Raw genomic sequence first — 17,473 nt, 5'->3', positions numbered from 1 at the left:
TTGAAATTATACTTAGATAAAATTGAGATTGGAGGTCTAGCAGATACTAAAACAGATATAACAATAATTTTACAAGATTCTTTAAATCCAACTTTTAAAGTTATCTACATAGCTCCAATTGATTGAGATATTGACTCAGGAAAAACAAAGGTCTAAAATGGATTAAATGTATAAGACCAGAGGGTAAAATGTATAAGACCAAATATTAAGGCCGTATGTGGTAGATATAACAATGAATGTATGCAGGAGAGAACTATTGCTACAGTGGGAAACACAGATTAGCATTCCTCCAACTTCAGGGACAAGCCATACAACAGGAGATGATCTTGATGAGGTTCTTCAATATTGGTATCAAAACCAGATACAGACTATCCAGGCTGTCCACAGCAGAAGTTGGCTCTCCAAATTTATGTAGAGGGTCACTGCTGATAGAGTACCAACCACTCTACTATTAAAATAGTTACCTAACAAGCTTGTGTGGGTATATTCCTTAAATGTTACAGGCTCTAGAATAGCTGGTTGAAGAGAAGCTGGAGGCTCAACATATAGAAGAGTCTACCAGCCTTTGGAGTTCTCTTATATTTCTCATTAAAAAGAAATATGGAAAATTGAGGATACTGATAGATTTGAGAGCAACCAATAAAATTATTTGGATTATGGTTTCTTACAACCTGGAATAACCTTAAGTTTTTTGTTACCTATGGCCTATTATAGTGATTACTTTAAACATTGCTTTTTCTCAGTATCCCTAGAGAAATAAGGTAAAGATTTGCCTTCATTGTGCCATATTTAACCATGAAAAAACAACTAAGAAATACCAATGTAGGGTCTTCAGGAATGTTAAACAGTCCCATATTTTGTCAGTATTTTATGCAACAGCTATTAGAAACAATTTTTAAACAGGTTTCTTAATCTATAATTTATTACTATATGGATGATATCTTACTGGCCCATTCAGATGCAGATACCTTTGAAAAAAATGTTTGACAAAGTACAGAAAACTTTTCCCTGCTGGTTATTACAAATTGCTCTTGAAAATATACAAAGAGATTTTATTAATTATCTGGGATATGAACTAGGTTTACAGAAAATTCATTGCTGAATTAATTCATCCTTTAGACTTTAAGGATGTGTTTACCACAGAATGGAAGTCAAAAATGTGTTGGAGAAGAGGATATGTTTTTTTTTTTGACAGGAAGCAAAAAGAAGATATTAATTCCTTGAAAGTTAATTAAGATCAGACTTGACCATAAAAGAAATCCTGAAAATCTTGGCTGATAATGTGGAAGAAGAGACCCAGAAGAACATCAGAATTGTGGCACAAATGCTGACTCCCTTACATGGAAACAGCTCAGATGCTGTCTGAGACATGAAAGTTCCGGGAAGAGGCAACAAATCTTTTTTGGCAACTGTATCCTCATGCTTTACTACTGCATGCTATCCTTTCATATGGAATGGATAGAGATTTATATTACAGCTTTGTTATTCAGTACTAGCAGATTATAGAGATTGACAGATGCCTTTCACCCTCTCAGACATAGAGAATCATCATTAGTTGATTTGTGCACACCGAGCATTCCATACATGTGCTAATATAAAAACATCCTTACAATATTACCTTTAAACCTTGTGTGTTCACAGAAGAAACAGACAAGACACCAATGAAGATAAAACAAGCCCAGGTGACCCAGCCTTACTGAATGCCTCAACTACTGTTTCCTCAAAAACTGTATCCAGGACAGCTTCTAAGTAGCTAGCCCCAGGTGGTACAGACTCATAGAATGTTTCAGCCAGGACTGCAGGTAAGCTATGCATTTTTCTGGTCTCAGATGATCTTACAGAGCCTAGACAGTGAGCAAAACAGCAAGCTTTCCCAGGACTTGGCCAGTGTCCCAATTTTCTTAGGAACCCCAAGAGATGCCTTCCCACCCAAGACAGCAAACATCAATTTAAAAAGCCCGATGAGCTCATTCTTGAAGGGTGTGGTGGGTTGTTTTTGCTTTTACAACGGGATATAGATACTTGTTGTCATTTAGGGGGGTTGGATACAAGTCATTACTGGTCTTGTCAGGAACAAAGTAAAGGATGTTAGATCCAGGGATTTCTTTCTCTCCTTGTCTGTCTTCCCTCTATCATTTTTTGTCTCCTATTTAGGGAGATGAAAGGACAAGAAGGGGGGATAAGAGGATAGATCATTGATAGGGAAAAGATGGGGAGATTATTGTAATTACTTTTAAACTAGAAAGCAACAAGTCTTAAATATTTTACATTGGCATGGATTTTTATATATTGATAGAAATTTAAGGTTATAATTACTATAACATATTGTACATATGATTCAACTTTTGCTTAAGGTATATGTACACATACAACTCATTTACATTATGAATGTAATTCCTTCCTCATATTTCTCATAATTTTTCTTATTGATGTTAGAGATAAAGATATTTCTTGGGCTAAAAGGGGGAGATGTTGGAATAATCTTTCTTCACTTTGTGTGAAGGTTTGTCTCTATATTTTCAATTGTTAATTCTGTATGGGCAAAGAGCTAAGTGCTGGCAGGATTTTGGTCTTGCTTTTATGGCCCATCACAGGGTTTTCTGTTTTGTAAATATTTGTCCTTCCTCACTTTCCTTAGGCAGTAGATGAGTAGTAGAGAGATGTATCAGACATTATTTCATTTCTGAATGCTTGCAATAAGGAACTGACAGGCAAGAGCTTTGACAGGAAGTGGGGGGGGCAGAACTTCTGGGCAGAGAGGGTGACACGGGGGAGGCAAGAAGACACAAGAGATTTGAATCAGATACAGAGGGAATGGAGACATGAGTAGATAAGAGCAGTAAAGAGCTAGCCATATGGTATAAACACTACGATAAATCTAGATAAGCTAACTGAGAGACTGCCCCAGTGAAAGGCCTAAACTGTTAAACTGTATAAAAGTCTCCTTGTCTTATTGATCTGCTGGTGGGATCCACAAAAGCTCTCTAATACCTTATTATATTATTATAAAAAGAAAATGCATAGAAATAAAACCCAACCAAACATGAGAAACAATATCAGTATAATGTACTCTTTAAGATACCAAATAAAAATACAGAATAAAAGACAGTAGTCACTAATTGTATTTTAACATTTACAACAATTCCACATAACACTAAAATCCTGACAAGTTCTGTAGGGTGATGGTGGTAAAGCAATGAATTCAAGGAAGATATAGGAGTAGATGGGATCTTTGTAAGACAGAATAATCAAACTCCTTTAGTGAGAGCAAGGGGTAGCAATTCAGTTTTATTTTAACCTATTATTTTATAACTAATTTAAACAATTTTTGATAAGTATTACTTACTTTTTCCTTAACTTCTACATTTTTTCTCATGAGTACAGCATCAGGTTTGATAATTGCCATGTTGTAAACTTCTACTAAGAGAAAATTTAAAAATTATTTGTATTATTATTACTATTATTTTAGTTCAGATACAGGATAATGAAAGGTCTGGCAATAGAAATATGAATTCATAATGTCTGGATTTTTAAGGAGACTTTATATATATATATATATATACACATACACATACATATATATAACATATAATATATATATACATATTATATATAGGCATATACTTTTGAAATAATTCTCACAGATTAGAATTCCTCCCATGGTTCCTACCATTCAGCATTAACAATTACTGAAGTTTCAGCTACGCGCTGTGCAAAAACCAACAGAGCTACCATATAAGAAGTACTCTCTTACTACAGATTTCTTGTGCCTTAGCTACCTCTCCTCTTACTATGACAAAAGGCCTTACAGAAATGACTTTCAGCAGAAAGGGGTTTTTGGCTCACAGATGAAGCAAACCAGCTCCCATGGTAGGGAAGTCAAGGGGCATGTGGCCATATCATACTACGGCTGAGAGGTGGAGTGCGAAGAGTGACCACTGCTGCTCAGCTATTAGTCCCTGCCTATGCACTTCAGAGTCCAACCTAGAGAACAGTATTATCTACAAGTAATCATTCCACCTCAGATATCCTGATCAAAGGAATCTTGCAAGGGCATACACAGACACTTCTGCCCTGAATGATCCTAGATTCTGCCAAGTCGACATTTAACACTAACTGTCATATCAGATCACAGGATATGAGTAACTCTTTCCTTTGCTGCTCCTCAGAAAATAAACATAGACACTCAAGAGTGTGCAGGTGCTCCTGAGAACAATACAAGCATATGAATACATGTACACAGTAGAACAGACACACACACACAAATACATAAACAATCCAGTAAAGCCATGAAATTTTCAACTGAGATGTAAGTAAAAACTACTGAATTCAAAGGAGAAATTATTTGAACAAAGTTAGGAGGTGAAAAATGAACTAGAAACTGGCTGCCCAGATCAGTTGCAGGAGATAGAAGCTCATGTTCCTGGGTAAGCTTTGAAGGGTCTTTAACCAGAAGAAGAGGCAGGAGAAACCAAAAGAGGTGCCATGTCTTGCAATGTATGAGCCATTGTGAATTCCAACAGCCCTGTACTGACCTACACAGATAAAGCAGCTCTTTGTTGCTATGGTAGTGTAGCGAAGGAGCATGTGCAGAAACAGTAGCTCGACTCTTACATTGTGACTTACCAGCACTTTCATACTGTACATCCCCATATTCTTCATCGGTTGGATCTACTAGTGGAATCTCAACATACTGTGAAAGAGAAATGCAAGTGTAACAGTGGAAGTATTCCTAGATATTTTGATTCTAGTAAACAAAAGGCAGGGGATTAGAGTGTAAAACACGAAAGACCCCTTTGTTTTATATTGGCACCATGCATCCAGCACCTTGCTCGTTATAGAAGAGTGAAGAGTCTTATGTCAGAGGCTGAAGCTCCAGTCGGTGGTGCTACTGGGGGGTTGTGGAAAATTTTAAGTTAAAGCCTAACAGGAAGCAGGTGGTTCATTTAGGACACGTCCTTAAAGGATCTCTTCCGCTCCTCTTTCTTTTTCACTTCTTGGCCCCCACGAGTTAAGCAACTTGGTCTACTACAAACTGCCTGTCCCTGTGTGACTAGCTCGCTGCAGTCTTAAAGCAACAGGAAGGAAAGACAATGGAATGCCACCAGTAGTCAAAACATAATCTTCTTTAACAGCTAACTGTTTTGGGTATTTTATCACAGTTTCATAAAGTGGGCTAACACATATAGCTAGGGAGAATACCTTAGGAAAATATAAAATACAGTGAATGCATTTAAGATATTATAATAGCCATTCACCAATATTACCTGAGGGCGAGCTATTTCGCCTGCTGCAATTTTCCTCTCTTCATCTATCAAGGCAATGACTTTTTTGTTGATAAGTGGTGCATTTGCACCCTGAATCTTAGCAATAATTTTACCATTCTACAAGAGGAAGTAAAAAAAAGTTTCATTTTCATAGTAAGTCAATGATTATCATTTACTCTGAACGATGTTGCCTCTCCCTGCTCCCAACCCCCACCGGCTTTTACAGCTCCTATAATCAGCCATTTGGAAGTAGTGCTGGTGGGAAAGTTGAGTGCTAATTCCACCAATTAGAGTTCCACACTTTGTCCTCTATATAGGTCATGGTTCTGTCTCCATCTCCTTGCACCTCAGGTTTGACTGCACCCCATCACCTCCAACACCTTACCACCCTACAGGAGTGGTTACCCGTTATCACCAATCAGGAGCACCTGCCTCATTCATTCTTGCTTTATATGTGAGGGATTCTAGACAGGACCTTTAATTTGCTCTAATGATGTTCTGGTTTCCTTTCTGTTGGTTGGGATAAAACATGCTGCTTAAGGGTAATTTTGAGAGAAAAGGTTTATCTGGACTATACTTCCTTATCTAAGTTCTATACCAGCCTGATAATTCTCTCGAGAAGGCCTGCTCCCACTGACACTAGCTAGATTGAAGTTTTTGTCAGCTAGAAAAGCTGCCTAATACAAAGAGGTTGGTGTGTAAGTGTTTAAGTAAGTGAGCAATGCACTGGAGGGCAGCCTTGTGGTTAGGGAATATTATTCTTCCATAAGTGGTCATCAGTACGGTATGTTCAGAGAAAGACGCTCGAGGCGTGAACACCGGACTTAATAGTTGGAGGTATGTTGGAAGGAAAGATCTTTCATGGAAAGGAGAATAAAGAATTCACAAACCAGGGCAGAGTGGGGTGTCTGAAACCAAATTGGGAGCAGGAGGACGTGGGTTTGGAAATCATACTTTGCACCATATGCCGAATTGTAGGGTATGAGCAGGGTTCGTGCTAAGACGAGAAATGACAGGACGTAGGTGGGAGAAAAGGAAAAGTAATCAAATGTAATTGATTCTAAATAACAAAGGTAGATAAAGCAACTAAACCATTAACAAGAGGAAGAGAGGGGGGAAGGAGTGAGTTAGGGAGGAAGGGAGGGAGAGAAAGAGAGAGGGAAAGAAAGAAAGAAAGAAAGAAAAGAAAGAAAGAAAGAAAGAAAGAAAAAGAAAGAAAGAAAGAAAGAAAGAAAGAAAGAAAGAAGGAAGGAAGGAAGGAAGGAAGGAAAGAAAGAAAGAAAGAAAGAAAGAAAGAAAGAAAGAAAGAAAGAAAGAAAGAAAGAAAGAAAGAAAGAAAGAAGCAAGGAGGAAGAAAGGAAGGAAGGAAGGAAGGAAGGAAGGAAGGAAGGAAAGAAAGAGAGAGAGATCTATTTTGCTCAGGAATCTGACAAGATCTGAAAAACAAAACAAAACCAAACAAACAAACAAACAAACAAAAACCCACCACTTTCAGGCTGCAGGCAGGTTTCAAACTAAGCAATCCTCTCCTTTGTGTAGTTTCTTATTCTCTTTCCTTAAACTAGATGGCACCAAACTGACATTCTCTACAAAGACCATATTTCTTTAAAAGGTGAAATTTCTATACATCAAACTGTATAATTCAACATGAGGCAAGAACATGTCACATTTTTTACTCGACTAACTCACTAATTCATTTCCTGAAATAGTTGCAAGTCTATTATTTAATAGGATTGAGAGCTTATGCATAGAGATGTTATTAATAATTATTTCTACTGTCGAGAGACAAGTACCCTGCACCAGAAGGTTGGCCTGGTGGTATATGCTTCCATTGAAGTTTCTCTTGACTACCACGTGGCTGAGTACTTAACTTTAGACTGGTTTTAAAAAATAAGTTTTACTATGTTGTTTCTTGACTGTTACATTTGTGTACCTATTAGAAAATATAGGTAAAGTGTAGGCAAGTATAAAGAAGAAACAGCTCCTCCAGCCCAGGTAGAAAGCAATGATTCCAGCTCCAGGAACAAGCTCGCTACACTAATTCTGAACATTTGTGAACATGCAGATGAAAGCAAAATGCATGAGAAAGAGTGACTAGACAGACCCATGAATAGAGCCAGTTCTCTCCTGCAGTTCCTCTGAGAACAGCCCCTCATGCTGGTAAATGCAGTCTTATTTGTCTTTTTTTCCCTTCTAATCAGCTTGGTGTGTGATAGTCTTAAAAAACTTCCATGAGGTGAATTATTAAATTTTATTATTAGACAAATAGAGATAAGGCAAACACTGTGCAGTCACCACACCAGCAAATAGCTCCTGGTAATTTTCAGGGCTACCTGCTCCTTCACGTGAATCAGATAATGAGATGATGAATGCTATACTTACGAGACTAAAGAGGAACACAGGCTCACATTTATCTCTAAATGGCTGCAGAGTCACAATGTTGTCAGCTTCAGCCTGAAGGGTATGGTAAACATTTTATACAATAATGAGAAAGCAATATCCACACTAGTCTCTATGCTATGTCCAAATGATTTAGAAGCATGCACAACTTTCCTGGGGACAGCAACATTTCTGGGTTTGTGATAGTTGTATGAAATTGTATGATAATGCATGAAACAGCATGCATTAGCAACTCGAGCCCTGTGCTGTTTGGAGCCAACTGTGCCTTTCAGAGTTCTCCTTTACAAAAGTGCTCTCCTTAGTCAAACTCACCTGTTTCTACCTTCCTCGCTGTCTGGTCTTGCCATCCATCACTCCTCCATTCCAGCCCACATGTTCTTGATCCAAAGAGTGTCTGTTGCTCCCTCCTGACAGGCCACTGTCCATCACCCAGGACAGATTGTCTCTTTCAATACTATACTATAGGCAGGGGTGGGGGCTGTCTTACTTGCTTTGTTAGCAAAGCAATGATTTTCCAATTACATGTCATTCCAGCTCCAGGGTTTTAAATACCTCTGTCCTTTTGGGACACTTGCACACACACACACACACACACACACACACACAGAGAGAGAGAGAGAGAGAGAGAGAGAGAGAGAGACAGACAGACAGACAGACAGACACACACACACACACAGAGAGAGAGAGAGAGAGAGAGAGACAGACAGACAGACACACACACACACACACACACACACAGACATACACATCCAGAGATACAGATATATTCAGACTAACACATGAGCACAATTTAAAATATAAAGAAAAGAATTACAGACTGTTTCTTCAGAAGGGGAGGGCTAGTTGATAGGTGAGATCAGGAAGCAAACTGAGCAAGAGTCTCTTAAAAGACAACAAAGGCCTGCACTTAAAAGATCCCATGGCTGGAGGTTTTATGTCTGCCTCATGGACAATGGAGTTAAGAGACCTAGACTGAAAGTGCACATACCAGTTATCTGTCTCTGCAGTTTACAGAGGGCTCGCTCAGGTATGCACCTAATTAGTAGAAAGCTATTCTTTATCTGTTCAATATGGATCAATGTAATAAAAATCTTAAAATTATTATTTTATAAAATTTTAACATTTAAAGCATATCTTAATTAATATTAAATAATTATTAATTCATAATTGAACTCTAATAAAAACTAGATTCACATAGCCAAATTGTCTCAAACACTAAATTTAACAATAATTTAATTTAGTAGCATGAGTTTTATAATTTTTAAAATTTATTTGTGTAAGAGATCGAGAAAGGAGAGCATGACAGACCCACAGACACATGACAGACAGACAGATAAATGGAGAGCGTCTTTCTCTGCTTCCATCATTTGTGTCCCAAAAATCAAACTTATATCCTCATGCCTGCCAGCAAGTGTCTTTGCTGATTGAACTAGCTCAATAGCCCTCAATTTTCAAACTTAAATTAATTAAAATTGAAAATGCATTTCTACAGTTGATCTAGATAGTTCTCAAGTGTTCTGTTTGTGCATAAAGGCATATTGGACATAAAACTCTAACTGTTAGCTGGATATAGATTCAACTCTATAGTATACTGGGTTATACTATTGAGTAATCAGTACAATTGAGTCAAGTGAATTTGACTGTGATATTTAATCTCTTGTCACTTTTGATAACTAACAGTGAAGAAGAAATCACTTACTTTGAAATATTTCTGCATAGATGGGTGCCCAGGGATCTACTCTATGACACCCAGGAACAGCCCCTCATAATCTTAACTCCAGACACATATTCACCATGCCATGTGGCAATATCAACAGATATATGTCCATTATTATATTTTTCTGAGATTTTCGGTCATTATGAGTTATCTCAGCATCATGACAATTAGATGAAAACCATACTAATTCTCAAACCTAGTAGAACTAAGTGTATAATTAAAACTGCCAAGCCAGCCTTGTTTAGAGTGAAGACTGGCAGGTTCCTTAAGCAAACAAAATACTTGACGTACAGGGAGACCTTTAAAACACAGCAAACACATTGAGCAAAAAACGAAAAGCTTACAACGGCAAAATGAAGAATCTCATCTTCATTCAGTTCGTTTTTTAGTTTTCTGAATAAAGTTTGCACGGCTTTGCAGGGTCCACACCAGGCTTGGTAAACATCAATCACTGGAAAATGGCGCCATTTATCAAAAGGCAGAGTCAAAGAATCTGGAGGCTGTTACATTCCCATCCCAGGTCAGGGATCCCAGGGAGGAAGGCAGGAGGGCAGCTTTGAAACAGGGAGTTGAACTCTGCAAGGTGCTTGGAAACAAGCCCAAACAGCAGAGCCCCAGTACCTGTTAAGCCTTTGTTCAGCAACATCTCATCCCACAAGTTCTGATTGTTGACAACTGTCTGCAAAAAGCAAACTATGGTAAGAGACAGCAAGCGTCATTGCAGCAGAAGAAGACCTGCTGGCAGGACAGACCCACCTGGAGCTGGACTTCACGCTTTTTGCCTGCCATTTGTCTACTTCTGCATGAAATAGGAAAAGAGATACAAAACATGGAATTTAAGCAATGGTCTCTTTGTATACCCAAAACCACATCTTCAAGTACCATCCAATTCCCTTTAGAAAATACTGGCCGGCTCAGTATTCTAGAGAAGAGTCAGTGTCACAGGCAGACTACTGCATGCTGGACAGGGATTCTTTCAACAAACCTAAGAAATGCCAGCATGTTGCAGGCTTTTATTTGAAGTCCTACTGTGTGTGTGTCTGTGTGTGTGTGTCTGTGTGTGCTAATAGAGTGGTGGTTTTCTATACGTTTAGCAGAACATATTAATTAATGGTAAACATGCTTTTTAGATATATATACTCCAATATTATTGAGTTTTTAAAAAAAATCACTCCTGTTCTCTCAAGTACAACATAAATATTCCATAGTAATAACATCAAGAAGACATTAAGGTGAAAGAAAGGAATAGCTCCCAACCAAGCTGCTATACACCATAGCGAAATGGATCCTCTCTGTTAGACTGGGATCCTTAAAGACAACTTAAATGGGCTCTCTTTCTGGGATCTACGGCCCTTGATAATTTGATAATATGAACTCCTGAAATTCAGTACCTGGACCGCTGGGTCAGGCCCCGGGCTGAAGGTGGCAGGGCTCCTGCTGTGCCTTCTTCCCCAGCAGGTCCAGTCAAAGGAGGGGATGAGGGAGGCCTGGCATCACCCCCTGGAAGATGAAGGGCAAGGAAGCCAACGTTCAGCCCTCGAGGCCCGGCTGGGGCGCCGGCCCGTCCGTCCCTGTGGTGGAGGCTCGAGGATGCTGCTCACATCAGGTAGAACTGGACACCAAGCCCAAGCAGAGCAGTTGGCGCCTAAAAATCCTCCCTGACGCCTGCTGCATTGCTCCGGAAACTGATTCTACTTCCTCAAGATCCCTCCCTCTGCTGCCTCCTACTGAGTTGCAGTCTCTGAGCCCGTACAGGGTAGCCACCCCTCCCCCATCAATATACCCAAGTGCACCTCAGCCTTACAAGTTCCCAGGGATTCTCAAGAGCGGACCTGAAGTCTCTCTCCTAGGCTTTGAATCCTGTGTGATGAGCCACACCTTATAGTAAACACAGAAATCGCTCCAATTGGAGCAGAAACAGTCTTTCCTTCCGCTGAGCTGACTCCACCTTTGCTAATCTACTCTGATGGTCTCACCTCTCTGTTCCCCTTCACAGTGGCCAGCGTCTACATACATGCTCCTTGCAGCATCGCCTTCTGTCCCCAGGCTCCAGTGACTCCGTAGCCGTGTGGTTGTGAGGTCCATTATCGTAAAGGACTAAATGAAGACACTGGTTAAGGAGTGGCCGTGTGTGTTTGCTTCTTTCCTATTTTCTTTGGTTGTTTCCTCTTGAAACAAAACCTGGTGACAGAGCATGACTTCAAAAGACATACAATGTGCCAGAGAGCACAGAGTTCAGCAGAGCGCTGTCCACATGAACAGCCAGCCTAGGCCAGATCTCGGTGTAATAAATATCAGATTACCAATTACTGTGCTGAGAGTGAGTTTTCTAACAAAACTTTCACAGAGGTTCATGAACCCCTGGTTCCTAAAAATATTAAAACAGTAAGAGCTTTGAGAATTTTCTGTTTGCTAATGCTATTTAACTCATTCAACAAAATCTCGATCTTTTCACCTTAGTATGTTCTTCCTGAAGTCTATATATGCATGTTTCACATTTGTATGTTTATTTTGTTTACTGTCTCTTCTAGTCGAAACTTAGAAACCCTTAATTTCAACTTCTCAGGATGTCCATCAGGTGGCAGTATGCACTTCTGTGTCTTAGACAGAAGTTGTCCAGGAGGAAATCGCACAAAATCTCTGACCACGCGCTGTCTCCTGGGCTCTGAAGTTTTGCTGCCTGAAGTATACGGAGGAGCACTGGACAACCTGGGACACCAAAGATACGAAGAGCTCTGGGTTTCTACGCCCGGGGCTTTGCGTTGATTTTCCGGTTGCTGATCTCTGTACTAATGTTACCAGTTGGAGGATGATAGTCATTTTATCAGTTCACCTACCCAGTGGTGCTGAGCAGCAGGGCCCAGGTCTTTTTTAGTTTGCTTACTTGCTGGAGAGTCTCAGTATTACCCCAGGTTGATCTCTTTGCAGCAGAGTCTTTTTGTATTATCTCTATCTTCAAAATATGCAATATGCTGCTCACTCCATGTTTAAATATATTATTGTATACACTAGTTCATTTAGAAATGCTTTTTTTCTACCTGATTCAACTGCACTTAGCTCACCATTCTGCTGTGCGATGCATATTATTTAAGCAGGAACTGCCAAACACATGTTCACTTTTGTGATCACAATTTCTGAAAACTCACCATCAATTAAAGTTGCTAATGGTGACCCTTATTAGGTGTTCTTGAAAAGCAACTATATTCACTTGTCTTATGCCCATGGAATCAAAGGGTTTTTTTTTTTTTTTTTTTTGCTTTTTTTTTTGTTTTGTTTTGTTTTGTTTTTTGGAGGAGGAGGGTTGGTTTTTCGAGACAGGGTTTCTCTGTGTAGCCCTGGCTGTCCTGGAACTCACTCTGTAGACCAGGCTGGCCTTGACCTCAGAAATCTGCCTGCCTCTGCCTCCCAGAGTGCTGGGATTACAGGCATGTGCCACCACGCCCGCCTCAAAGTTTTTTAAGATGGCTTCCACAACCCTGGGGAGACATGAGTTACTAACTTAAGTAAGTTGACAATGTATCTCTGGATGGGAAAAAGTTATTCTGAATCCATGCCACTTTGCTATTGAGTTCTCAGAAGTATAAAGGACTTCTCATCTTAAAGTTGTGGAAACTTAGACCCCCAAACTGACAAGAAAATAGCCCGAGTAACAGAACTTTTGTTTGGAAGATTTGCTGCTGCCTCTCACATGGGACCAAGCATGTCTTCACTCACATGTCATCTTCTACCTGGGAAGGGATGCTGTTGAGAGGCACGGCGTCTTGCCTTCCCTGGGAGGCAGTTGTGACTTTGGGTTTTTCTTACTGTTATTTTGGTTATCAAAATAACCAGATCCTCCATGTTCTTCTTTTTGTAATTATATTTTTTTAAACCTCACAGGTATGGGAGTTTTGCCTGAGTGTCTATCTCTACACCAAAAGCATGTGTTGCCCTCAGAAGCCGGAATCCCATGATCTGGAGCTATACCATGTAGGGTGCTGAAAATCAAGCCCAGGTCCTCTAGAAGAGTAGCTGTGCTCCTGACCACTGAATTTTCTCTTCAGCACATGTCCAGTCCTTCTTGGTCACACTGGGATCTAAACAGTTCTAATTTTGCAGATCATCTGACATCTGACCACATAAGGATGTCTAAATAGAAATGATGTTTATTTTCTCCCTCTGTTCCTATTGTTGGGCTCCCTCTACATTCTCTCCTTTTTTATCCCCTTGGGAAGCAGAAGGCAGGAGTCTCTGCCCTCCTATCATGGTTGTGCTGGCTTTTGTTTGAGATATAAAACTTCAGCACGCTCAGTCACTGAGATGGGGTATTTTGCTTGGAAGATCAACATTTTCTACTCAAGCTGACTAGTTCATGTGTAGATGAAAAATGCATTCCCAGCACAGCAAACCCAAAATTTAAAAGAAAAAAATTATCATTTTGGTGCTGAGTATACCTTTCCCCTTTCATACATATAAAATAAAAGTATAAAATATTTGGGCTTATTGTATGTTTCATAATACCTCTTTTCTGCCTGCAACATGAAAGCCAAATAAAAATGATTTGAAATGTAGTAGGTTCTTTTTTCTCAGGATAAAAGAAGTGAAAACAGACAGCTTAAGAAAGATAGTCAACACCCAAAGCATCATCAAAATCCAACTCACTCAGTTTCTCCTTGTCAGACTCTCCTGGTCTCAGTAGCATTATCTCTGATTAATTATCAAAGCACACAAATTAAATATGGCGTGGTAGGGCCTGGGATAGGGGTTGTCAATAGATGCTGAGGAAATGGACGCTCTGCAAAGGCTTTCTAAAGGAGGCCATTGGGAGTTTCAGTGTCTTCTGGAAGGTAGATATTCACATTTCCCTGAAGAGGACATGAATGTACTTAAGAGAACAGGAATGTTGAATCTCTTCACTGGGAGGCCACCACTATGTCAAGAAGTCTGTATGTTGCTCGTGGGAAGGTGGTTCAGGTGGGGCCAGGTCATCAGTGTACTCATCTGCAAGCAGGTAGGAGTTCCTTTAAGGGCGCTGGAATAAAACTCTCATAGAAAGGAAACCAGTGAAGAATTACATAACATTAAGGTGATGTCATGATTTCTGCAGTTTAAAAATCTACTCTGGCTAGGAAGCAGAGAATGTGCTGAAAGAGAATGGGGAGAGATGAAGACTGCAGCCAGAGAAGCCACAAGGGCAAGTGATTAGGGAAAGACTGCCTGCTGTGAGGTAGGTACCTAGGAGAAGTAGAAGCCAGGGAGGGAGCACTTGGTAACATAGAGTCCTGCTGCATCCCTAAGTTGCTGGGAAGCCAGGGTGCCACTCCAAGCCCAGACTGCTGCAATAAAGCAAGCTCCTGGAATTTTGCCGTTGTTCCCGAAAGCATATAAAATTATGTTTATATATTGTAGTTTATTAAACATGCAAAAAACATTATTTTTGTGTTAGAAAGTGGCTTGTATCTGGACAGATCACACCAGGCCATCACAGTTCCATGAGAAGAGATTTATTGGAGGGAAACAGGGAAGAAGAAAAGAAGGGAGCAAAAAAAAGGGAGGAAGGGTTGGGGTCTCTGCCTTTTATTCCGGCCGTGACATAATCACGCGTACCACCACACACAAGTGAGGCTCACAGGCGAGGTGCATGCTGGGAATGTGTGGTGGTTGCCATGGCAACAAGTGACCGAGAGTTCTTGCTGCCTAGGGGTGACATCATCGCTGGATTCAGAGACCATAAACAGCTTCTGATCCCAAAAACTATGTTTTAAAAAACAATGTGGATCACTTAATTTGAGATTCCCTCTTGCCAATAAATGTTAATGTTTTCTTGTAACGTGAATGTTCTGGGAGTAGTAACCAGTCACTTTCTGATTGGACTTAAGTTCCACCCCATGAAATAGAACCTATACCTGACTCTACTGAAGGAGCTAAGTACGTGTGGCTTGATAAGTCTAGGGAAAAACTCAGTACTATGATTATGCTAAATTTCCATAGTCTTAAAATGACTCCTAATGACTTATTGCTATACTCATAGATGACCAGAGCATCTCAACCTTTCTCAGAAAAGCTTTTCCTTGCAGTAGATGACAGTTGGCTCAGAGAGCCTCAGCTGGTCATTGTACAGGGTGAGTGGAATGCTTGGCCCTAAATGGGACATTCGTATCCTCTAGGTTCAAAGGTCAGAAGAGGCAGACATTATAAGAGCTAGAGGCAGTCAATAACATCACAGAAATGGTACTTTTCATCAATAAGACAGATGCCATGTGAACTCACAATAATTGTAACTGTATGTACAAGACCTGTACAAGCTCCAGCCAGATAAAATCTTACTTGGCATGGGGAATGGGGGGGTGCTGATGGATGAAATCCCATCAGCAGCTGTAGATCTGGTGTTTTGGAGTTTTCGGGTGAGGAGAGTTGATTTTCTTTAATGATGTGATCCCTGATAGGCTGACCATGCACCAGAGCTGGCCACATTCCCAATACTAACTAGGCAACACAGTTGAGAACGGAGATGAGGAGGAGGAAGAGGAAAAGGAGAAAGAAGAGGTGGAAGAAGAAAAAGGAGGAGGAGGAGGAGGAGGAGGAGGAGGAGGAGGAGGAGGAGGAGGAGGAGGAGGAGGAGGAGAAAAGTCATTTCCAAGTCAGGTGGAAAGGGATGGGAGGGTAGAAGTGGCGATATAGGAAATTGTAAAGGAGTTAGGGGGTAAATATTTTTAGAATACATTGTACAGAATGCTCAAAGAAGTAATAAAATTATTTGGGGTAAAATCTGAACACAAAGGAGTAGACACAGGTCAATAGAACAGAATAAAGCATCTAGAGTTGTGGTTTTTTTTTAAACCTAATGATCATTGGGAGCATTAAAGCAACCACACAGACAGCCCTTGCAGGATTGCCAAAACTTTCAGTTTGGGGGTCAGGGAGAAATGCAGTAAATTTATTTAAGCATGCAAGGATTAAATAAAAGCATCACTGGGCCAGGTTGTAATCTGATGAAAAGAGTTAAATACTGCATCTTATCTGATTTTCAAGTTCAAAACCCTTATGGCTTTCTTAAAATTTTAATATTTTTGTGCAGAGATGTGCTTTTACTTATTACTTGCAGGGTGTAGTAGTATTAGGGTTTATAAAGAATAATAGTGCTAATTTTCATAAAGAATGTGATTGAATGCTTATTTTTAAAATATTGTCTTAATCTTTGTGTGACTTATTTCATTGCTAGAAATACTTCTTCACAAGAGAATGTGGCTTTAAAAGGAAGGGAAAAGAGGCTGTCTGTGTTTACACTATCACAACACAAAAGACATTTGATTCAGTATTATCAAAAAATTCTCCTGTGTTGTTTCTGTATTGTAGATCTCTGCTGCTTTCTTTATACAATTAATCAGAGTGCTTTAGAGCTAGCAAACCATGGGGGTGGGGCAGTGGAAATCAGAACATATTCAGAAAAAATGTCAAGAGTATTAAAAACTTGTTTTTAAAAATATAATTAATTTGAAAATATTCATTTCTTGCCTTTGCTTGTGTGCATGTGCATGCACAGTCATGCTGAGGTTGATGTGTGGGGAGGTTGGTCAGAGGACCACCTGCAGGATTCGCTTTTCCCTGCTACTATGCTCATTCCAAAGATCAAACTCAAGTCAGACATGGTGACACCTTTACTCACCCAGGCATCTCTCTAGCCTGAATGTTTATGAATGAAAATATTATTTGTCTAAATTTGAGATCGTTTATAAGTTGCCTTAATCCCTCGTAGACTGCTGGGGTAGAATACCATGCACACTCTTATTTTCTACAGTTTGAGGTTTTGCTAGACCAATATTAAGGTGCTGGCCACAGGTTAGGGACTTTGCTATGGTAACCTCATATAGTTGATAAGGGAGAACTCTCATGGAATCACAGGGCCACAGGCTTGCAGGGGAAAGGATTGAATGAGAAACAACAGTTTATTCACCAAGGGTGGAGCCCTCAGAACTTATTAACTTTCAATGGTGCCTCCCTGGGGGTGGAGTTTCAGTCCAATATATAGAACATGAAGGGATATATTGCAACCATAGCACACATAAGGCCCGTTTTCATTATTAGTCATGATGGACTAATACCAAAGAAT

General features: G+C 39.9%; 1 protein-coding gene across 1 annotated transcript in view; it reads right to left on the bottom strand.

The window, feature by feature from the left end:
- The window catches only part of Nme8 (NME/NM23 family member 8), a 66,961-nt gene extending 56,788 nt beyond the window's left edge, over positions 1–10,173 (bottom strand). Inside the window, exons 1-7 of the mRNA XM_052156628.1 lie at positions 10,141–10,173; positions 10,006–10,063; positions 9,729–9,835; positions 7,650–7,721; positions 5,268–5,384; positions 4,627–4,693; positions 3,347–3,420 (exon numbers count right to left, since the gene is read on the bottom strand). Of these exons, the coding sequence (XP_052012588.1) occupies positions 3,347–3,420; positions 4,627–4,693; positions 5,268–5,384; positions 7,650–7,721; positions 9,729–9,835; positions 10,006–10,063; positions 10,141–10,173 (528 nt within the window). The remainder of the gene's footprint in view (positions 1–3,346; positions 3,421–4,626; positions 4,694–5,267; positions 5,385–7,649; positions 7,722–9,728; positions 9,836–10,005; positions 10,064–10,140) is intronic.
- Positions 10,174–17,473: the final 7,300 nt, after the last annotated feature.

Source organism: Apodemus sylvaticus, chromosome 14, assembly GCF_947179515.1.
Source record: "Apodemus sylvaticus chromosome 14, mApoSyl1.1, whole genome shotgun sequence".
Taxonomy (NCBI): Eukaryota; Metazoa; Chordata; class Mammalia; order Rodentia; family Muridae; genus Apodemus; species Apodemus sylvaticus.
The sequence above is the reverse complement of the archived record's forward strand: the minus strand, read 5'-3'. Positions and strand labels throughout refer to the sequence as shown.